The 18,091-nt window shown below is 46.9% G+C and overlaps 1 protein-coding gene across 4 annotated transcripts in view; it reads left to right on the top strand.

The window, feature by feature from the left end:
- Window positions 1-17,444, top strand: part of COL4A4 (collagen type IV alpha 4 chain) — a 112,602-nt gene extending 95,158 nt beyond the window's left edge. For 2 of the 4 annotated variants that reach the window (XM_036320241.1, XM_036320239.1), the window contains 8 exons: window positions 761-916; window positions 1,690-1,797; window positions 3,083-3,091; window positions 5,704-5,829; window positions 10,408-10,524; window positions 12,554-12,742; window positions 14,227-14,513; window positions 14,885-17,444. In XM_036320241.1, the coding sequence (XP_036176134.1) occupies window positions 761-916; window positions 1,690-1,797; window positions 3,083-3,091; window positions 5,704-5,829; window positions 10,408-10,524; window positions 12,554-12,742; window positions 14,227-14,513; window positions 14,885-15,148 (1,256 nt within the window). In that variant the 3' untranslated portion in view covers window positions 15,149-17,444. Of the gene's footprint in view, window positions 1-760; window positions 917-1,689; window positions 1,798-3,082; window positions 3,092-5,703; window positions 5,830-10,407; window positions 10,525-12,553; window positions 12,743-14,226; window positions 14,514-14,884 lie in introns of those variants that run through there. The other 2 variants (XM_036320240.1, XM_036320242.1) reach the window with 2 other exon arrangements.
- Window positions 17,445-18,091: the final 647 nt, after the last annotated feature.

Below are 18,091 nucleotides of genomic sequence, written 5' to 3'. Positions count from 1 at the left end.
TGTTTTGCTAAATGCAGATCATCACATTCCTCCTAATCAAAGAGAGACACAAACCACCATCTTTAAGTGTTAAACATTTTAGTAAAGGTGGGGTTACAGTATTATATAATTCTATTTTACTACAAAATAAAACTGCTTAAAACAGCATAGTTTTAGTAGAATAAAATTTGGGCTCAATTATTATGTGTAGACACTTGTTTTCAAATATGATTATAACTGAGTGAACATTTCTTTCACATCAGCCAGATTTTCTCATAAGTATATCATTTATTCATCTGTGTATCTATCTATCTATCTATCTATCTATCTATCTATCTATCTATCTATCCATCCATCCATCTCTCTATGTAATCTACATACTTACCTACCTACCTGCCCACTCACCTATCTATCATCTACATCTATCTATCTATCTATCTATCTATCTATCTATCTATCTATCCACCCACCCACCTATCCTCTACCATATTAAAGCAATGGGATAGCAACGCAAACAAAAGGAATGGCTCGGAAGGAAAGGAAGGCTTTGCTTGGGTTCATTTTGTCCAACAGCCACTAACAGACTACTTACACCATTTCTCAGGCTCCACGAGACCTACTTTCTGTTTCACTTCTGACGCTATTGATTTTCTTATTTTTCTAATTCCTTCCATCCCTTGCTTGCAAACCATTAAATTACTTCCCTTCGGAAGCTCTCAGGCAGCCAGCACCCAGGCTTATCTTTGACTGAAAGAATCTCTTGCCTCCTCCCTGTGGCCAGGACCCCCCGGGCCTCCAGGGCCCCCTGGGAGCATTGACCTTCCGCAAGGGGATCCAGGAGACTGTGGTCTGCCGGGGCCTCCAGGTCCCCGGGGCCCGCCAGGCCCTCCGGGACCCAAAGGCCTCCCAGGATGTGATGGAAACGATGGCCAGAAAGGTATGAACGCGAGTTGTTCCTTAAGTAGTACGTGAAGGCTTCTGCTATCTTGCCATTGAGGGTCTGGAGTACTGGACCACCATGACCTAATTCTTACTTTCTGTTGAATCAGTGGCTGTATTGCCCAATTGTCCTTCCTTTCCAGAGAGTCCTAAAGTTCAGGTAATTGTTGGACAAGTAAAATGAGAAATACAAGTTCATCTTTAGCCCCTAAAAGCATACTTGGTAATCTCTTAGACCAGAACTGAACAACAGAAATATAATGCCGGCTACATGTAATTAAAGACGTAGGGGGAGGTGAGCTTGATTAAGCCGTGCAGGATGAGCAGGACTTCGTGGGCGGGAGGAGGAGCTGAGGCAGCACGTGCCCGGCACCGAGTGGCTGGTGGGGGAAACTGAGAGTGAGAAGGAGAGTGGTGGGGACTCAGGTCTGGGAGTCTGTTCCCCAGGTAGCGCAGCGTCTTCCCTAATTTTCCTTCACTTGCAGTCCTTTGACTGTCTCCAGAGGAAGTTCAGGATTGCAGGGCCTCTCGCTCTCATTTAGTTTTGTCTTGATCATGGGATCATTTCCCTGAGTCCCTTTGATGGATTCTGGGGTTTCCCTCACACATAGGCAGTTCTCAGCTTTACAAGAGAAAGTGAGAGACTGCTCTCCACCCTGAGCGAGCTTTGCCCAGCATTTGTTGGCGTGAGCCTCTGAATCCAGTCCATCAAACTGTCATCGCCTGGTATTGCTCCGTTCCACTGCCCTTGTTTTTATATGTTCCTTTTAGGACCAATGGGGTTCCCGGGGCCACAGGGGCCACATGGACTTCCAGGGTCACCTGGAGAGAAGGGTGTACCTGGCCCTCCAGGCAGACAAGGGCCCCGTGGGCCTGCAGGTGAGCTTCTGATGCCTCCTCTTCTCCACCCAGCAGCCCACACAGGGCGCTTCGCCTGAACACTTCCTCTGACAGTCATCTTTCAGAAGCAATTCTTCTGAAGGCAGCAAATTCTTCTGAGTTCAGTCCTTTTGAAATAAACGTTGTGTTTACTTCAGGCTGCACTACAAAGTCTCCTGCTTGGTAAACTAATATTTATTATTAAAACGGGTAAGTTGGAACATTAGGGGTGGATTTTACACATACTATCTCAACCACGGATCAATCTGTGTTCCCTCACCCAAGAGGCAAAGACTGAGTTGGTTATTGTTCTGTGAGGATTGCATAATCAGTTCCTATCCCTGGCTTCCCATTGGTTTTGCTAGATGTTTTATTTAATGTTTTCTGTAAAGTGCATTAATGCCTATGAAGTTGAAAGGCTATTTAATTTAAACCCCATAGACAACACGTTTTCATCACAGTGTCAAAATAAGCCAAGGGATTGTTGAAAGGGCAAACAGACGTGTGTATCTGAGATGGGCAGAAGTAATATCTCTCAAGATCTTAAATCAATATTATGATAATGTGGTGTCAGTTCAGAATATTTGGCAATCTCCTAAATTAGCACTCTAGTCCAAAGAATAAATAAACTGCACTGCTCTATAGTGGATCATAGTTCAGCATGACAGAGAGCTTATACTCTGATTCATCTCATATTTCCTTTCTTTACATAACCTATAAAACTTGGCAAATTAATATGGAATTTTCAGAAGCCTTCAAAATAGGCAGAACTTCTAAATACATTAAATTGGGGCATATTTTCCATTAAAAAATCAACTCAAATTTTATGTTGCGCAAAAGAGTTTCATTTCAGGTTTTTCTAGATATGAAAACTCCATTACTAAATCGTAGCTATTCTGGTCAGTAACACTATGGGCTATTTTTTTATGTTTATTGATTTTAGAGAGAGAAGAAAGGAGAGAGAGAGGGAAACATCGATTGGTTGCCTCCCTTACATGCCCTAACCAGAGGTCGAACCCGCAACCTAGGTATGTGCCCTGACTGGGAATCGAATCTGCCACCTTTTGGTTTATGGGACGATGCTCCAACCAACTGCGCCACTCGACCAGGACACACTATATGGACTTTTTAATGTCATGCTGCTTGCCTTCAACGCTGTCTTCAACTTACTGTTTATGTTCTCAAACAATCTATTTCATGTTTGTCCTAATTCATGATTTAAAATCTCTTTCTACCATATGAAAATCATTGTGTGGCCTTGGATTTCGCCTTTGGATCTCTCCAGGTAAGAGAGGTAAGCATTGCTATAAAATGAATAATTTCCTCTAAATCTTATTTCCAGCCATCTCTATACTTCCATTTTTCACTGCATTTGGGAGTCAAACTTGTTACATATTTATATGCGGGCGTCCTGTAATTATATTAGGTTTTAATGCCTTTGCTTGCTCGTTACAGATATAGTAACCCCATATTAGCCTATCCTCTGCTGAGCCTCATTGCAGGTTGTCAGGGACTGTGCAAACGCAGCTTCCATAGTTTCAATTCAGGCACAGAGTGTGCGGCTTTCTCTGTCAGATGCCACGGTACCCACCAACAGAAGCTTCTTTTATAAACTCCACAGTGGAAATGCCTAGAACACCCCTAAAATCAGCGGTATTAGCAGCATGAAAAGACGGGTCCTTAACACCCAGTAAGGGGCTGCGACAAGCCTTTCCTGGGGTACCAGAAGGCCATTTTCAAGGAGCAAATTTCTTTGTGTGTTAAAATGAAAATGCTATTATTCCTTTAAACTGAGTGTTCGTTTAACCCCCCACAATGCAAAAGCAACATGTTATTTTCTGTCTGGCATTTTCAAAGAGAATGGAGTTTCTCAAAAGAAGGAAAGCAAAGCTGTGAACGCTCGCATTTCTTCCTTCCTGGCACCTGGTATTAACCCCCATGAAAGTTGCCCTGGATACAGGTGCCGTATATTATCTCTACGGTGCATAAAAGAGATGTCTTGGCCTCTGTCTTTCAGCTTGTGGTTTGTTAAAAAATAAAGAAAAGCAAAATCATAATTTTAAAAGGTCCTGCTCTTTTAAATGTTGATGTTTAAAAATTACAGTTATATATTTAATGAGTTTTCACTCCAACCCTTTTACTGTCTCTCCCTGACTGTCTGTATCAACTCATTTGAAGAAACATTAAAATCCTAAATCTGAAGCCCCAGCCAAATGCATCCCCACCCCCACTCCCCTTCCCCGCTTCCTCCATGCCTTCACCACTGGTGAGCGACCGGATGACGCAGGGAACATGGGACATAGTCACCTGCATTTCTCTCAAGTTGCTCCCAATGGAAGAGACAAGTTTTATGTTCAGTTCTCCATACAGTAAAAACAGTAAAAACACATGCAGCTCTGTGTTGCTGTGGTTTCATACAATATACAAAAGAGGCTAAATTCCAATGTCCTTTTGGGTTCAAATTTGATCTGCACAGGCACATTAACCACTGGGTAGACTAAAATGATGTGATTGTGGCATTTTCTTGCTGCTTTATCATTGCTGTTCTTAAAATTATTTTGCACGTTTGTATGAATTTTAAGAAAACCTGTAAACAGGTTTTAAAATATGCTGCATTCCTTGGCATTTACCATACAGATGTTAAGAGCTCTTAAGGCAATATGGTGTGGCCGGGAAGAACACAGGTTTGGAGCCGGAGCATACTGGATTCTAATCTAGACCCTGCCACGTGCTAGTTCAGATACGTCACCCATTTAGCTGAGCCTGGGCTTTCTTTCCGGTGACACCCTAGTAACAGCAGCACATATACACAGGCTGGGAGCATGCAATTGTAAAGCACTGAGCACAGGGCCTTCAGTGCATGTTAGCTATTCCCATTATTGCTTAGGGTCATTCTTTCTTCTTCCTTGTGGATTGTTTGCAGGGAGATTGAATGAAGCTTTAGAAAAAAAATGCCTTAAAGATGTGAATGTAACCAAGAAGAAAGACATCTCAAACCTTTAGAACAGTGGTTCTCAAAATGAGAACCCAGGGGGCACCACTGGCCTCATGGGAACATGTTAGACGTGCCGTGGTTGGGCCCGCCCGGCCCTGCTGCCTCAATGCTCTGGACTCTAACAGTCTGGCCAGGTGATCCAGATGTGCTAAAGTCAGAACTGCAGCTTTGCCCTGGTGCTTCACAGTCCTGGCCCACACTGGAATCATCTGGAGAAAAATTACTGGTAGCTGGGCTCCATCCCCAGAAATTCCTGTTTAATAATTCTAGGTGGGTCCCAGCACCAGTACTTTTTAAAAACTCCCCAGCTGGGTTTATTGGGCAACCCAGCTTGCAGGCACTGCCCAGGCCACATCTGTACCACTTCAACCAGAATTTCTGGGGCGGGATACAGACATCAGTATTTTATAACTGCCCTGGATAATTCCACTGTGAACTCAGGGTTAAAAGTCATGCTTTAGCACCTATATTAACCCGAAGGTTTCTCTCTCTGAGCAGCAGACACGATGGAACGCCTCCTGGCTGCAATGTAGAGTAATGAATTAGACAGATGTTAAGCTGAGTGTTAGGAATACACCAGTACCTCTCCCACCACCACCTGTGGCTGGGTCCCCAGTAAAAAGTGGCCTAAAGATTGAAAATCCTGTGAAGTTCATCAAATTATTGCTGATTCAACCAACTTTCATTATTTCATACTTTTTTTTTTTTTTTTTTTGCTTCCTAGGAGGTCCCATTCACTTAATTATTCAGTCAGTCAGTCATTGGACAAAATGCTTTCTGGAGCTTACAAGGGCTGTCAGACATTCTCGATAAGTGTAGTGTCAGGAGCCCGTCTGTCTAACTTGAGATGGCAGAAGGAGCTTGTTCATAAGCATTTGAATTCATCACAAAAGTGGCGATTCCAATTTCAGGTGAACAGGGGCCACCTGCAGATTTGGATGCCTGCCCCCGAATCCCGGGGCTTCCTGGGGTACCAGGCCCCAGAGGACCAGAAGGAGCCATGGGGCCCCCCGGAAGGAGAGGCCCTCCAGGAGCAGGTAGGAGCCTGACACTGATTGTTCATTATTGATATATACTAGTACATATTGCTGACGTGAAAACTCAGTGTTTTGCCATGTAGGGTTTGTTTGTTTGTTTTTTGAGCCTAAACAACTAGTGAGGACGAAGTAATGAAAATTTCCTTCCCCTTGTATATCTTTTTCTACATTTATCCCAAGGTTTAATCATATACTAACTGGATCGTCCTGCCCCTTCCATTTCTATGTTGAAATTCTACTTAAGTCTTCTATATTTGGGCAGCTTGTGGACATGAGGTTTTGAAACTTCTTAGCACAAAAGAGTAGATGCTCTGTTCAATGTCATTAATAGCTGCTGACTTGATTTTTCAATGAAGAACAACTGAATTTGGGCTCCCTGGAGCAGAAACAGTGTACAAGCAGAGAGAAGGAGGTGCGTCCTCGGAGGAGCAAGAGGGAGAAATGAGGGAGGTTCATTCTAATTATGGCAATGACTGCATTGTTTATTTAATTGATTTGAGCATTGCTCAGTCCTTGTCGGGGCAGCAGGATCCTTCTTTAAGGATTTAAACTAAACCATTCCTTTGAAAAGTGTCCTCCAAATCATTCATTTTCTCTTCTCATATCTCCACGGCACTGGGTAATTTACTTAGTGGTTAGGGAGTCTGGGCTGGTCCTCTGGTGGTCACTGATCTTTTCGGACCAATCGGCAGTGCCCCTGATTCTAGAAACCTGTGTGCAAATGATCCTAAGAGACACAAGGCCATGACAATCTCATTTCCCCCACCGCCCAGCTGTGGTTTTAGCTCTTTTCGGTTTAGGGCCAAAGGAATTGGGAGCAGGAATTTTGCACCACCTGCTTTTCTCCCAGGTAGTGGAGGGCCCCCGGATGTCTCCTCCGCTGGAGTCTGAGTAGTTCTTGGGCTGTGTCAGCTTCGGACCCCTCCTGGAAGTGGTGGTGGTGGGGCTGTTGTTTGTACTTGCTGCGTTGCATCTGTGTTTGTGCACCAGGTTAACTGGCGTCCACTGGAGCCACTTTCTCTGACAGCCCACAAGCCCTGGGAATTGGCAGTCGCTTTCCCTCTTTGCTTTGGCTCTCAGCACAAGGATAAAGCTCTTAGTCAGGCAGGGTAACTCATCTCTCAAACTGCTTTTAAAACCAAGCTGCCTTGTTGTATATATTTTTTCAGAAATGAGAGCTGCCCTCCCCCCAAACTTTACAAAATAACTTCCAAGCAGAAGGTATAGCCTACAATGGGGTTCTACAAATTCAGTTCATGTAATGCTTCCAGACTCTTTCTACTCTTCAGAAAGTAGTAGGTGTGGGAAGTACAGATGTGGGTAAGATGTTCTTTCCTGCCCCCGCCCAGGGTCTCAGAGCCTCAGGGCAGACATGGCCAGCAGAGCATAAGTCATGCTCAACGATGGGAGATAATACTTTGTGTTTTAAAGGAGTTTCAAGGAAAAGGCATTATGAGAGTGATACCAGGAGTGGTGAATTCTGTGTGGAGATTGTAGAGCTGCTAAGACCCCAGCAAGGGGTGGCATTTGAGTGGAGCCTTTGAGAAAAGATTGGGCTTAGAGGAACCGGAATTGTCCAACAGGGAGACGCAGGAGCACAGATAGGGGCAGGTTGGCCTAATAACCTGGTAACAAAGAGCCAGCTCCATCCTTTCCACTCAAAGTATGGTCATGCCCCAGACCTACTGAATTACTAGTAGAATCTGAATTTTAACAAGATCTCCAAAATATTGCAAGTATGTTCAAGTTTGAGAAACCCTAACTATATTATATGAATGCTGTCCTTGAAATTCAGTTAAGAGTGACACCTTCCCTCATGGCTCACAGTCCTAGCTGTAGGTTAAAGTCACCTACTGGGGCTTGCAAAAGGCTGATGTCTGGGCTTCATCCCAGACCAATAAAATGCAGAGGGAAGCAGAGCCCGGGTGTCAGGGTTTTAAGGAAGCTCTCCAGATGGCCATGGCAGGCAGCCAAGGTTGAGACCCACTGCTTCATGGTGGCTTTGGAAAATAACCAAGGAATGTAACTGAGAAGAAAAAAAATCATCTGGGCAAATTCTGTACACTCTAACTTAGTCGCGATCTTGGGCATATACGAGATTCTCTCTTCATAGTGAGCTTCTGACCGGCCGACAGCCTCTGGGCCCAGGTGTGCTCACCTGTTATCTCCGATTCCGCCCGATGTGGGGTCAGATGGGCTCATCCAGCTGCAGGTGGCCACAGAGGTCCTTCTCTGGCTTCCTGTGCCCGCCCCTTATTGATGCCACTGACCCTGCCTACTGGCCGGGGGAATTCCCCGAGGTCACAGCTTTGCCACAGAATGTGATGATGTTAAATCAGGGCTGCCCCACTCCATAGCCCAGCTTCCTCCTGTGTACCCACTTACAAGCCATGCTTTCTTCTGGGCTCCCCTTCTTTGATGGGTGCCCCTGACCACTATTATAAAGGACCCCTCTTTTCCTTGGTCCCCTCTTCCTCTTCTTCCTGCTGACCACCTTGGATCCATTGGTCATACTGTCCAGTTGCTAAAAAGTAAGGAGTCTATTCTGAGGGTCTGAAGTGGCCCGGCCCTGACTGACCTGGGTCATCTGCAGGTGGGAGGGGCTGCAAACACCCCCCCACCCCCACAAGGTTGGCTGTGAAGGATCAGCTGCCACTAGGAAGTCCCACCTCTACTTTACAATGACATTGTTAGTTTCCTCCTGTTTTCCCTTCACAATCTTTCTCATTGCTGAGCTGATGAAACCAGGCACATAACCAAGTGTTGCAGCTGAGATCTACATAGGAAAAAGCCTGCCTGCTCTTTCCTGCCCCAGTGAGCGTGCGTCACAGCCACGCTCAGCATCACTCGGGTCTGTTGAGGGGCCTCCACCACGGAAAGTCTAGAGCTTTTCTCTTCACACGTCTCTGATCTACAGCCTCTCCTTCCCGGGTGGCTTCAAAGGCTGAGGCTCCCGGTGACAAATACCAGGCAGTTTCCATTGTGGTTGGGGCTGTTACTGCCTAATGGACGTGCCCACATCCTGTTGAGGTGTGTTTCTCTTCAAGTCACATGGGACCCTCTCAGTGGAGGTCATCCGTCGAACACTGGCGGGCTCTCAGATGTCATTTTATTTTTTAAAGCAAGTTCCAGGTAGAGAGTAAGTCCAGGTAGTGGGAAGCTCTGGGCACACAACTCGGGCTAGCAAAAGCCTTCCTTCCCATCTTCGGAAATGTCACCCACCTGACTATTACTCTCTCTTCCCTAATGGGAGCAAAGCCACATGATAATGTCTGGTGAGAGAACTCTTCTCCCAGATCCACAGAGATCTCCCCACTCGACATCTCAGGGGGATGCCCTTGATCTCTTCCATGAGAAGCCTGGTCACTGGCTTCTCTTATCAGCACATAGGCAGCCCCTTCCAGAGAGCACAGTGGCCACTTGTTGGAATCATCTCGTTGGGTGGAGAGAGAAAGGATGCTCTGAGTTCAATAGGGTTATTGTTAGGGTTAGGGTTAGGGTTGGGGCCCTGTGTCCCCCCAACCCCCCACAATAACAGATATGTTATTTGAAGATAGCTGATTTGTGGCAGAGAGAGAGGACAGAGAAGGAGAGAGAAGAAAAGAGAGGGAGAAAAGTAGGGAGGTAGAGAGGTTGAGAGAGAATGAGAGGGCGAGGAAAAGAAGAAGGGAGAATAATAACTAAAGACTGGAAGCCTTGAGAGGGCTAGTAAATTGGGGAACTAGGGCTATTGGCAATACACTGCTTCACAGCAAGGACCATGTCTGCTACTCTGAGCAAAGGGCATTGTGGCAATGAACTGATGTCTTGGCCCAAAGTAAGCAAACACTTAAAGAACCCTTTGAGTACCAATGTGACCGTGCCTGGTCCCCCAGCGCACACCCGCCAAGGAGTGCACCTGAGCTCTGTGCTTGTCATGAAGCAGGTGGCTGAGGTACAGCCTCTGGACTCGGCCAACCTGGGCCCCTTTCCTGTCCACGTGTGACCGGCTCTGCAGCAGGTCTGAGCCTCAGTCTCCCCACCGGTAGTCTGGCACATGAGAGTACCTGGGCACATGACTGCTGTCAAGGCTGAATTAGATCATCCACCCAACAGGATTGTTGTGGTACTTAGCACTTTATAAACATTCAAAAAAGCCTATGCAAAAAAATCGCTGTTCTTATCTGGCTCCAAATTTAACTTGACCTTTAGCTGAATCCTATTAAATTTATTCATTCCTTCATCCTGGCTTTTTAAAAAATCAGTATTAGGATAATATTTAATGGTAAAACCCATACATGTTTAATGTAAAAAAAAGTAAAAGGTCAGATATATAAGAATATGAAGAACATGTGAAAACCTCTCAACACTTCCTGGTCTGGCTTCAGATCCTGCCTCTGCCCCTTATTGGCTCTTTGGCCTTGATTAGCAAGTTGATTGGCCTCTCAGAGCCTCAGTCACCCCAGTGCCAAGTGGAGACAGTATTCACTGGAGAGTGAAATGGGCTGCTCAGTTCAGGTGGAACAGGTGTACACACAGCAAGTGCTGCGGCCAGCAGGTGTCACACGGCCTCACACTGCTATCGTGGACTTTGTGCAGGGTGCAAAGGAGAGCCCGGGCTGGATGGCAGGAGGGGCGAGGATGGCATCCCAGGGCCTCCTGGGCCTCCAGGACACAGAGGTGACATGGGAGAAGCCGGCTGCCCTGGAGCACCAGGTAAAGAGTTTCAGTTTCTTGTCTTTCCTCTGACAAGCAGATCTGAGAACTGGGTACGGGATCCCCAGCTTTCCAAGCTGATCTGTGAAAAGCATTGGCCTTAGACACCAACTCTCCAGGTGTCAGGGAGATGGAAACAGCAAGAACAAACCAGGCGGTATCCCCACGTTGTGACTCTCACCCACCCTACAAAGGAGTCAAGGCCCTGTCTCCAGTCCAGTCTTTTCCCAAAGCACTGCACCTTATCACAAGAGGCTCAGCCATCTCAGAGGCCCCATGTGCCAAGGCAAGCCTGGCACCTGCCGTGTGACCACCTTTGAGAGGCTGTGCTGAGGATCCTGGGATGATGGAGGGTTCTCACCCTCGATTCACCCGGCCTCTGGTTTTCTGAGTTTACTTCATCCGAGTGTACAGCCATCGGTAAATGTATATAGCATGCACGGCTCCTTCCTAAGGAAAACGTTTGGGAGCGGGCATTGTGTGAGGGGAGAGAGAAGACTCTTCTGGACAGAAATGTGAAATATAAGGCACCAGGATAAATGTTAGGCTCCAGGGACCTAAAGACCACAGGGGTGAGGAGGGCTGGGCGGGCTCTGCAGCCAGAAGGAGCCCCGCCTGAATCCGCAGCTCAGCCTGGGCCTGTGGTTGCCATGTGGACATGCAGCCCCCTGTCCCCTACACTCTGCTTTTCAAGCCCAAGACCTCACCTTGGAAACCCTGATTGGGTCAAACAAAACCCGGCAGCAGGCCTGATCCAGTCCACAGCTATGACTTTGCAAACTCTGGTGTGCAATGCAAATGGCTCGGAGAGACTGGGGGTCTTCCAGAAACAAGTTAAAACAAAAGCCTTTTGATTGTAAAGTCAAACTTCCCCTTTTGCTCTTGGCAATTAGAAATCACCATAGGCTTCTTCAGTCGGTCAGTCCCTGAAGGACGCCAGAGGGGACAGGCCCTGCTCGCATGCTGCAGGCCTCATTATTTCCCACCTGCCACTGAGAATTTTGGTACTAGGCCTTCCTCCCACGCCCCCCCTTATAAAAGATCAAAAGTCCAACATGTGGCTCCCAAGCCTTTGTCCTTCTTAGAATGGGCCTGACACTCTGCCAGAACCATGAGACAGGGTCTGATAGTTGGGAAAGACCAACTTTCCCCCGCCCAAATATAAGCAAAAGTATATTTAGAAAGTCACAGAATGTGAGCAGTGAGGAAGTGAGCCAGCTGGGCTGCATGGGCACAGGAAACAAGTTAAAGAGACAAAAGAAGGGCCCTTGGAGCTTAAGAGAAAGCAAAGAGGCACACATGCCTAAAGGGAGAAGGTGCAGGTCCCTCTAGAGCAGTGGTTCTCAACCTTCTGGCCCTTTAAATACAGTTCCTCATGTTGTGACCCAACCATAAAATTATTTTCGTTGCTAATTCATAACTGTAATGTTGTTACTGCTATGAATCGTAATGTAAATATCTGATATGCAGGATGGTCTTAGGCGATCCCTGTGAAAGGGTCATTTGACCGCCAAAGGGGTCGCGACCCACAGGTTGAGAACCGCTACTCTAGAGAGAGAGAGAGTGTGAGAGCAGGCCAGGGAGACCAACTTTGAGAACCACCTTTTTGGCCGGGCAGGTGCCCTGTCCAGGCTGGAACAGCTGGAAGATCACACATAGGTGTGCCATTACCCTGTTCTAGTTCTTAGCGCCCATCACTTTCTAACATATTTCACACTTTACCTCTTTATATTGCGTATTGTTTGTCATTTCTCCAGGTAGAGTGTAAGCGCCAGGAGGGCAGGGCGTTTTGTCTGTTTTGTTTTTATGCTAACACAGCCCAGTGCCTGGAGGTTGGTTGGAGTACACGTTTGCTGAGTGAGCAGTGTGCACAGATCGCAGGGGTGTAAGGGAGCACTCTGGCAGTGGGCCCTGCTGTGCTCCTCTCTCTGGTCTGAGTGCTTAGCGATGCACCGGACAGAGGTGCTCAGAAATGTTTGTGAAACTGACCCCCCTAAATGGCCTTCATTGTTTTCCTTTATTCCTCCAGGCCCTCCTGGGCCCATTGGGGATCCTGGGCCCAAAGGGCTCGGCCCTGGATACCTCAGTGGCTTCCTCCTGGTTCTCCACAGTCAGACGGATGGAGAGCCCACCTGCCCCATGGGCATGCCCAGGCTCTGGACGGGCTACAGTCTGCTCTACGTGGAAGGACAGGAGAGGGCACACAATCAGGACCTCGGTACGTACAGAGCATTGGATGCCCATATGCATTGCCTAAAAGTAAAACTGTTGGGTTAATTTTATGAATTCGAAAACATCAAGTGATTACTCATCTTCTTTGGGATTCTTTTCTCTATTTATACTGCCATGTTAATCCTCAGTGAAGACTATTAAATCTGTGATCCTGTGACGTGCCAAAGGGATCATTCTAGCTACCATTATTATTATTATCTGGCTGGTTATTAGTTTTTAAAAATTTATACTTAGTGAGTTGTAACTCTGATATAAAAGGGGATTTTTCACTTCCCCGTGTAAATTATTTGAATGTAAAAGGTGTATTGGCAGCATCCCGATGCTTACATGGTGTGGCATTCCCCAGCACCAACTCCCTGCCCACTCCCACTGAGTTTGAGGCATCCTTGGTACGTCTTGTCAGTTTTCAATAGCAGATTTATGAGACTGACTTCAAGCCAAGAGTTTAGGCACCCAGGTGCTGGCAAACACTGTCATTCCCAGATAATGAAGGTTCTGGGGGGTGGGGGGGAGAGGAGGGAGATGCCTGCAGGGATGGGTGACGGGGTGAGGGGGGGGTGAGTTTTGTCACTGCTTTCACTGGGCCTGACCCCTCAGTGGGCTATTATGGTCAAAGGGTGCAGGCCTGGAGGTGGCAGCTACTGACATGTGCCTCTCTATCTCTCCCTGGGGTTCAGCCATGGCCTTTCCCATCAGAGGGGCCAGGGGAGAGGAAGTACGTTCATATCTGACTGTGCTTGCTTCTCTTCTCTCCTTTTTGTTGCCAGTCTTTCTTGCCTGGCCTCGCCAGCAATCTCACTTCTCCGTCCTGGTCGAGCCAGAGCGCACATCACAAAGCTCTGCAGAGCTAATGGGGTAAAATCCAAGCCCCTTAACCGGACAGACAGCCCACATGCTGTCTGGTTGACCTCTGGTTGAGAGAGAGACACACGCAGACCTCCTCTCCCACCTCTCCGCCCTGAACGCCTGAGATCCCCGAGCTCCATGCTCCCTCAGTATCTTGACCTTGTTTACTCTGCATCTTCTTTGAATAGTCTTCACCATCTCCAAACCTTCGTCTTTCAGGTCCTAGCTTCAATCTGGTTAGCCTTCCCGTAAATCCCAGCCCACAGTTCTCATCCATAGGGCTGGTCACGCTGCATTTTCATGGCCTGTGTGCTCCTCCAGCCTCCCCCCAGGCCAGGCCAGGAGCCTGGGGAAGAGAGGGGTGCTGTGGCTCTTCCTCCCGCACCTGGCTGTGTGCTCGGCTCAGGGGTGATGTGTGGCTGTGGGAATGAGGGCTGGCCCACGGGACCAGGGAGGTGTCAGAAATGGTCAGGCCCATACCCACTTCCGCCAGCACAGAAGTAGACTTTGTCCAGGGCCTCCGTGTGCCCAGACCATATGTCTATACACGGCACATGCAGGAGGGTCGCTGGGCACACCGGGACAGGTGGCTCAGATGCCAAGCTATCTCTTCTCTTTCCCAAGGTCTGGCGGGGTCTTGCCTCCCGGTGTTTAGCACACTGCCCTTTGCCTACTGCAACATCCACCAAGTGTGCCACTACGCCCGGAGAAACGACAGGTCCTACTGGCTGGCCAGCGCCGCGCCCCTGCCCATGATGCCGCTGTCGGAGGAGGACATCCGCCCCTACATCAGCCGCTGTGCCGTGTGCGAGGCCCCGGCTCAGGCGGTGGCGCTGCACAGCCAGGACCAGTCCGTGCCCCCGTGCCCGCGGGCGTGGCGGAGCCTCTGGATCGGGTACTCCTTCCTCATGGTGAGTCCCCGCACCCCGCGGTCTCGTCACAGCCTCTGCTGTCCCCTCTGCACAGTAATTCTGTGAACTCCGGGCACATGGGCACAGCAGGGCATGCGGTCATTTTCCCTCCCTGTCAATTAGGTTGTTTTTTTAATTCTACTTGGGTAGCATTTAGAAGCTGGAGATGATTCAGGCATCGGTGAGAGTGGTTGAATTTTGTGTGCACCCAACTGGTCTCCACTGCACTTGCCCTCAGCAGAGCTAGTCTGGTTTTCGTGGAACCATTTCAGGAAAAATGAGAAAGTCAGGCCCAGATCTCGGCATGTCCCCGACTGGGTCTGGGGTTGTCTGTGTGTGTCTGAGCCCTAATTCTCTTGTTGTCCTGGCAGCACACAGGCGCTGGGGACCAAGGAGGAGGGCAGGCCCTCATGTCACCCGGCAGCTGCCTGGAAGATTTCCGAGCAGCTCCCTTCCTCGAATGCCAAGGCCGGCAGGGAACTTGCCACTTCTTTGCAAACAAGTACAGCTTCTGGCTGACGGCGGTCAAACCACACTTGCAATTTTCCGCAGCACCTTCGCCAGAAACCTTAAAGGAAAGCCAGGCCCAGCGCCAGAAAATCAGCAGGTGTCAGGTCTGCATGAAGGTTAGCTAGAGAACCCAGGACTCACCCACGTGCCACTGAGAGACACTCCCCAGGGGCTCAGTGGTCCCGGGCCGTGCTGGGATTTAATGGTGCTCATTTCCGACTCCTGTGATAGCAGTTTGTTCTGTTGGATTGCGTTTATTCCCACAGTACTGTATTTCTCTGTTCTGGACAGATTAAGCAAATGCTATGTGTATGGATATGGTTGGACCCACCAATCTAGATGAAACCCAGATCTCCTTATTTTATTGAGGAGGATAGAAGAGCTAGCTTTATCATTTTTAAAAAAATGCACAGAAAGGCAAATAGGTGATAAAGGCCAGATGGCAAGCTACATTACTGAAAACTCCATTCATTGCTTAATAGCACCTCAAACAATTAAAGTCAGTTACTCTGGAGTACAGGGGGGCTTTGGGATGGGTTTTACAGGAAAAAAATACATAGGCCAACAAATGAAACTGGAAAGTAGAGATTTCCAACATTTCAAAACGATTTCCTCTGTAATCTATTTTTTCATGTACTTTAAATAATGGTAAAACCATGACCCAACGAGACTTAAACACAAAAAATCCACACAGCCAGCGTGAACAGCTCATTTCAAAGCACACTGAATTGCTGTGCCAGAAAGGACCACGCGGCCGTATTCTGGAGACGTAGCATTAGCATAAACACACTGCAGATGAACGTAAAACATTATGTTCTCTGCTGCATCTGTCAGAGAATGGAGATGCCTACTCTGGCAACCCGTTTGAAAAGCAGCAATTATGGAAAAAATATATTCAATGAGGGATTAAGAGCCTAAAAGCTGTTAATGAATATTAAGACAGTGATTCACAAAAATTGACTTCCATGGCAGCGAACTTCCAAACAGGCAGCTTTTCCCCAGTCGGGGTCCAGCTTGTCTTCAGTGCGTGCGTGCTAATGGGACGGGAGCCACCTGGGACTTCCTTGGGCAGCACGCGGCTCATACAAAGCATCGCGCTCGGGTCCCCAGCGGCCCCTGCAGAGCTGGCTCGCAGCCCACAGTGGACACTCCGCTCCCTGCACATAATAGCATCTCACCCAGGAAGTGACAGAGCTATTATTATGCACTTCCAAGAAAATGAAGGGCCGACTTCATTAAACCTAGGTAAGAAGATTCATTTAAGTCACGGTCACCCCACCAGGAAGAAGAAAGAACAGTATTATCTTGAAATGCAACAAAGACAGCCTACAATTTGAATTTTATGTTCTTGTTATTCATTTTCATAGGATCATCCTGGTTTCCCAATTTTAAGAACATTCTTATATGTTCTATCAGTATTATACCAAGGCAGCAGTTTGACATTTGGTATTAACATTTTCTACAAAAGTTTTAGGAGTTATGTCCATTTATAAGGAGTAGTTTTCTGAATAGCAAAGGCTATGTTTTCTGTTTTGGCAGGATTTCAGTGGTCTAGTCACAAATATCAAAAGGCTTGTTGAAAAATATTTTTAGGAAACTTGCCTTTCTCATTTAAAAAAAAGTCACTTTAGAGAAAATGAAAGACATTTCTCATGAGAGAGTGACACTCATTTTAGTGCTATTTCAATGCACTTAAAAATAATTGAGAGAAGGAAAACTCAATTAAAAGTTTGTTTATAAGAAATAGTTTCCTGGCCAAACATTGATTAGGAATGTGCCCTTATACGCAGAACACATTTCAAATGAGTCTTGTATGAGGTGTCCCTGAATGATAATTTATTTTAAGAATACTTTCTGGTAAAAATAGAAAATATGTGCATTTTAAGATGAAACACTTTCTTGAGTTCATTTGACCCATTCATTGATGTTCTTAAACTATGGTATGGCATAGTACATATTTTTAAGCACCTGAAATTTAAGCCAATTTCAACCTTATTTATACTTACAATTTTCTGTCTCCAAAAGCTTTATCATATATTACCAAAACTCAAGCACTCTAAAAATTTGTCTTGTTCATTCATGAGCTTGGTCTGAGAACATTTTCTGAGAAGAGGTAAGGGTGAAAAAGGAAACATGAGAAACATATTTAAAACACTTTAACTTCGGTAGCATCAACTTTAATAAGCTTGCCAAGTAAACTTTGTAAAAAATAGTTTGCTCCACGGTGAGCCTGGGATGTTTTGAATAATCTGAGATTGTTCAAAATACTGGTTTCATACATAAGAGCCCTTTCTAAATGTAACAAAATGCTGCCTTCTGATTTTCAATATATATATATTTATTGATTTCAGAGAGGGAAGGAGAGGGAGGGAGAGATAGAAACATCAATGATGAGAGAGAATCATTGAATGGCTGCCTCCTGCATGCCCCCAACCGGGGATCGAGCCCACAACCCAGGCATGTGCCCTTGACCGGAATCAAACCTGAAATCCTTCAGTCCGCAGGCTGACACTCTATCCACTGAGCCAAACTGGCTAGGGATGCTTTCTGATTTTTTTTTTTTTGGGGGGGGGAGCATTTTAAATTATCTAGATGGAAAAATAACTTCTTGGAAGAGAAGACCGAGTTGTTTTAAGCCATTACTTTCTCCTCCTGGTCATATATCAATGCACTTTGAAATGTCCTTTCTCTGTGAAGGATGGACAAAGCTCTCAGGCTATTCTAATCCATCATAGATGGTTATCAGTACCAAAACCTCCTTCCCAAGAACCCCTCTCCCGCTTGGCTGGTTGGACCGAGTCTGGGTTGCCCAGTGGGAATTGCTCTGGGTCACTAGCTGGGGACTGCAGGTTTCCTTTGCGGTTTATGTCCAGGCTGTGAGTGGTGGCTCATTTCCTGCTGCTCTCATATTCCAAAGGCCTGAGCTTCGTCACCACCCCTTGTGGGTGCACCCTTCCTCTCCAGCCTCATTGTACCTGCCTAACAGCCTTGTCTTTCACCTACACTCTTGCGGTAGACACCCGCCACTGATGCCTCTGTGTGCCCATCCCAGTTGTCGTTTATCTAAG

Source organism: Myotis myotis, unplaced genomic scaffold (genome assembly GCF_014108235.1).
Source record: "Myotis myotis isolate mMyoMyo1 unplaced genomic scaffold, mMyoMyo1.p scaffold_m19_p_8, whole genome shotgun sequence".
Lineage (NCBI taxonomy): Eukaryota > Metazoa > Chordata > Mammalia > Chiroptera > Vespertilionidae > Myotis > Myotis myotis.
Note: the sequence above shows the minus strand (reverse complement) of the source record. Positions and strands in the feature narration are given on the sequence as shown.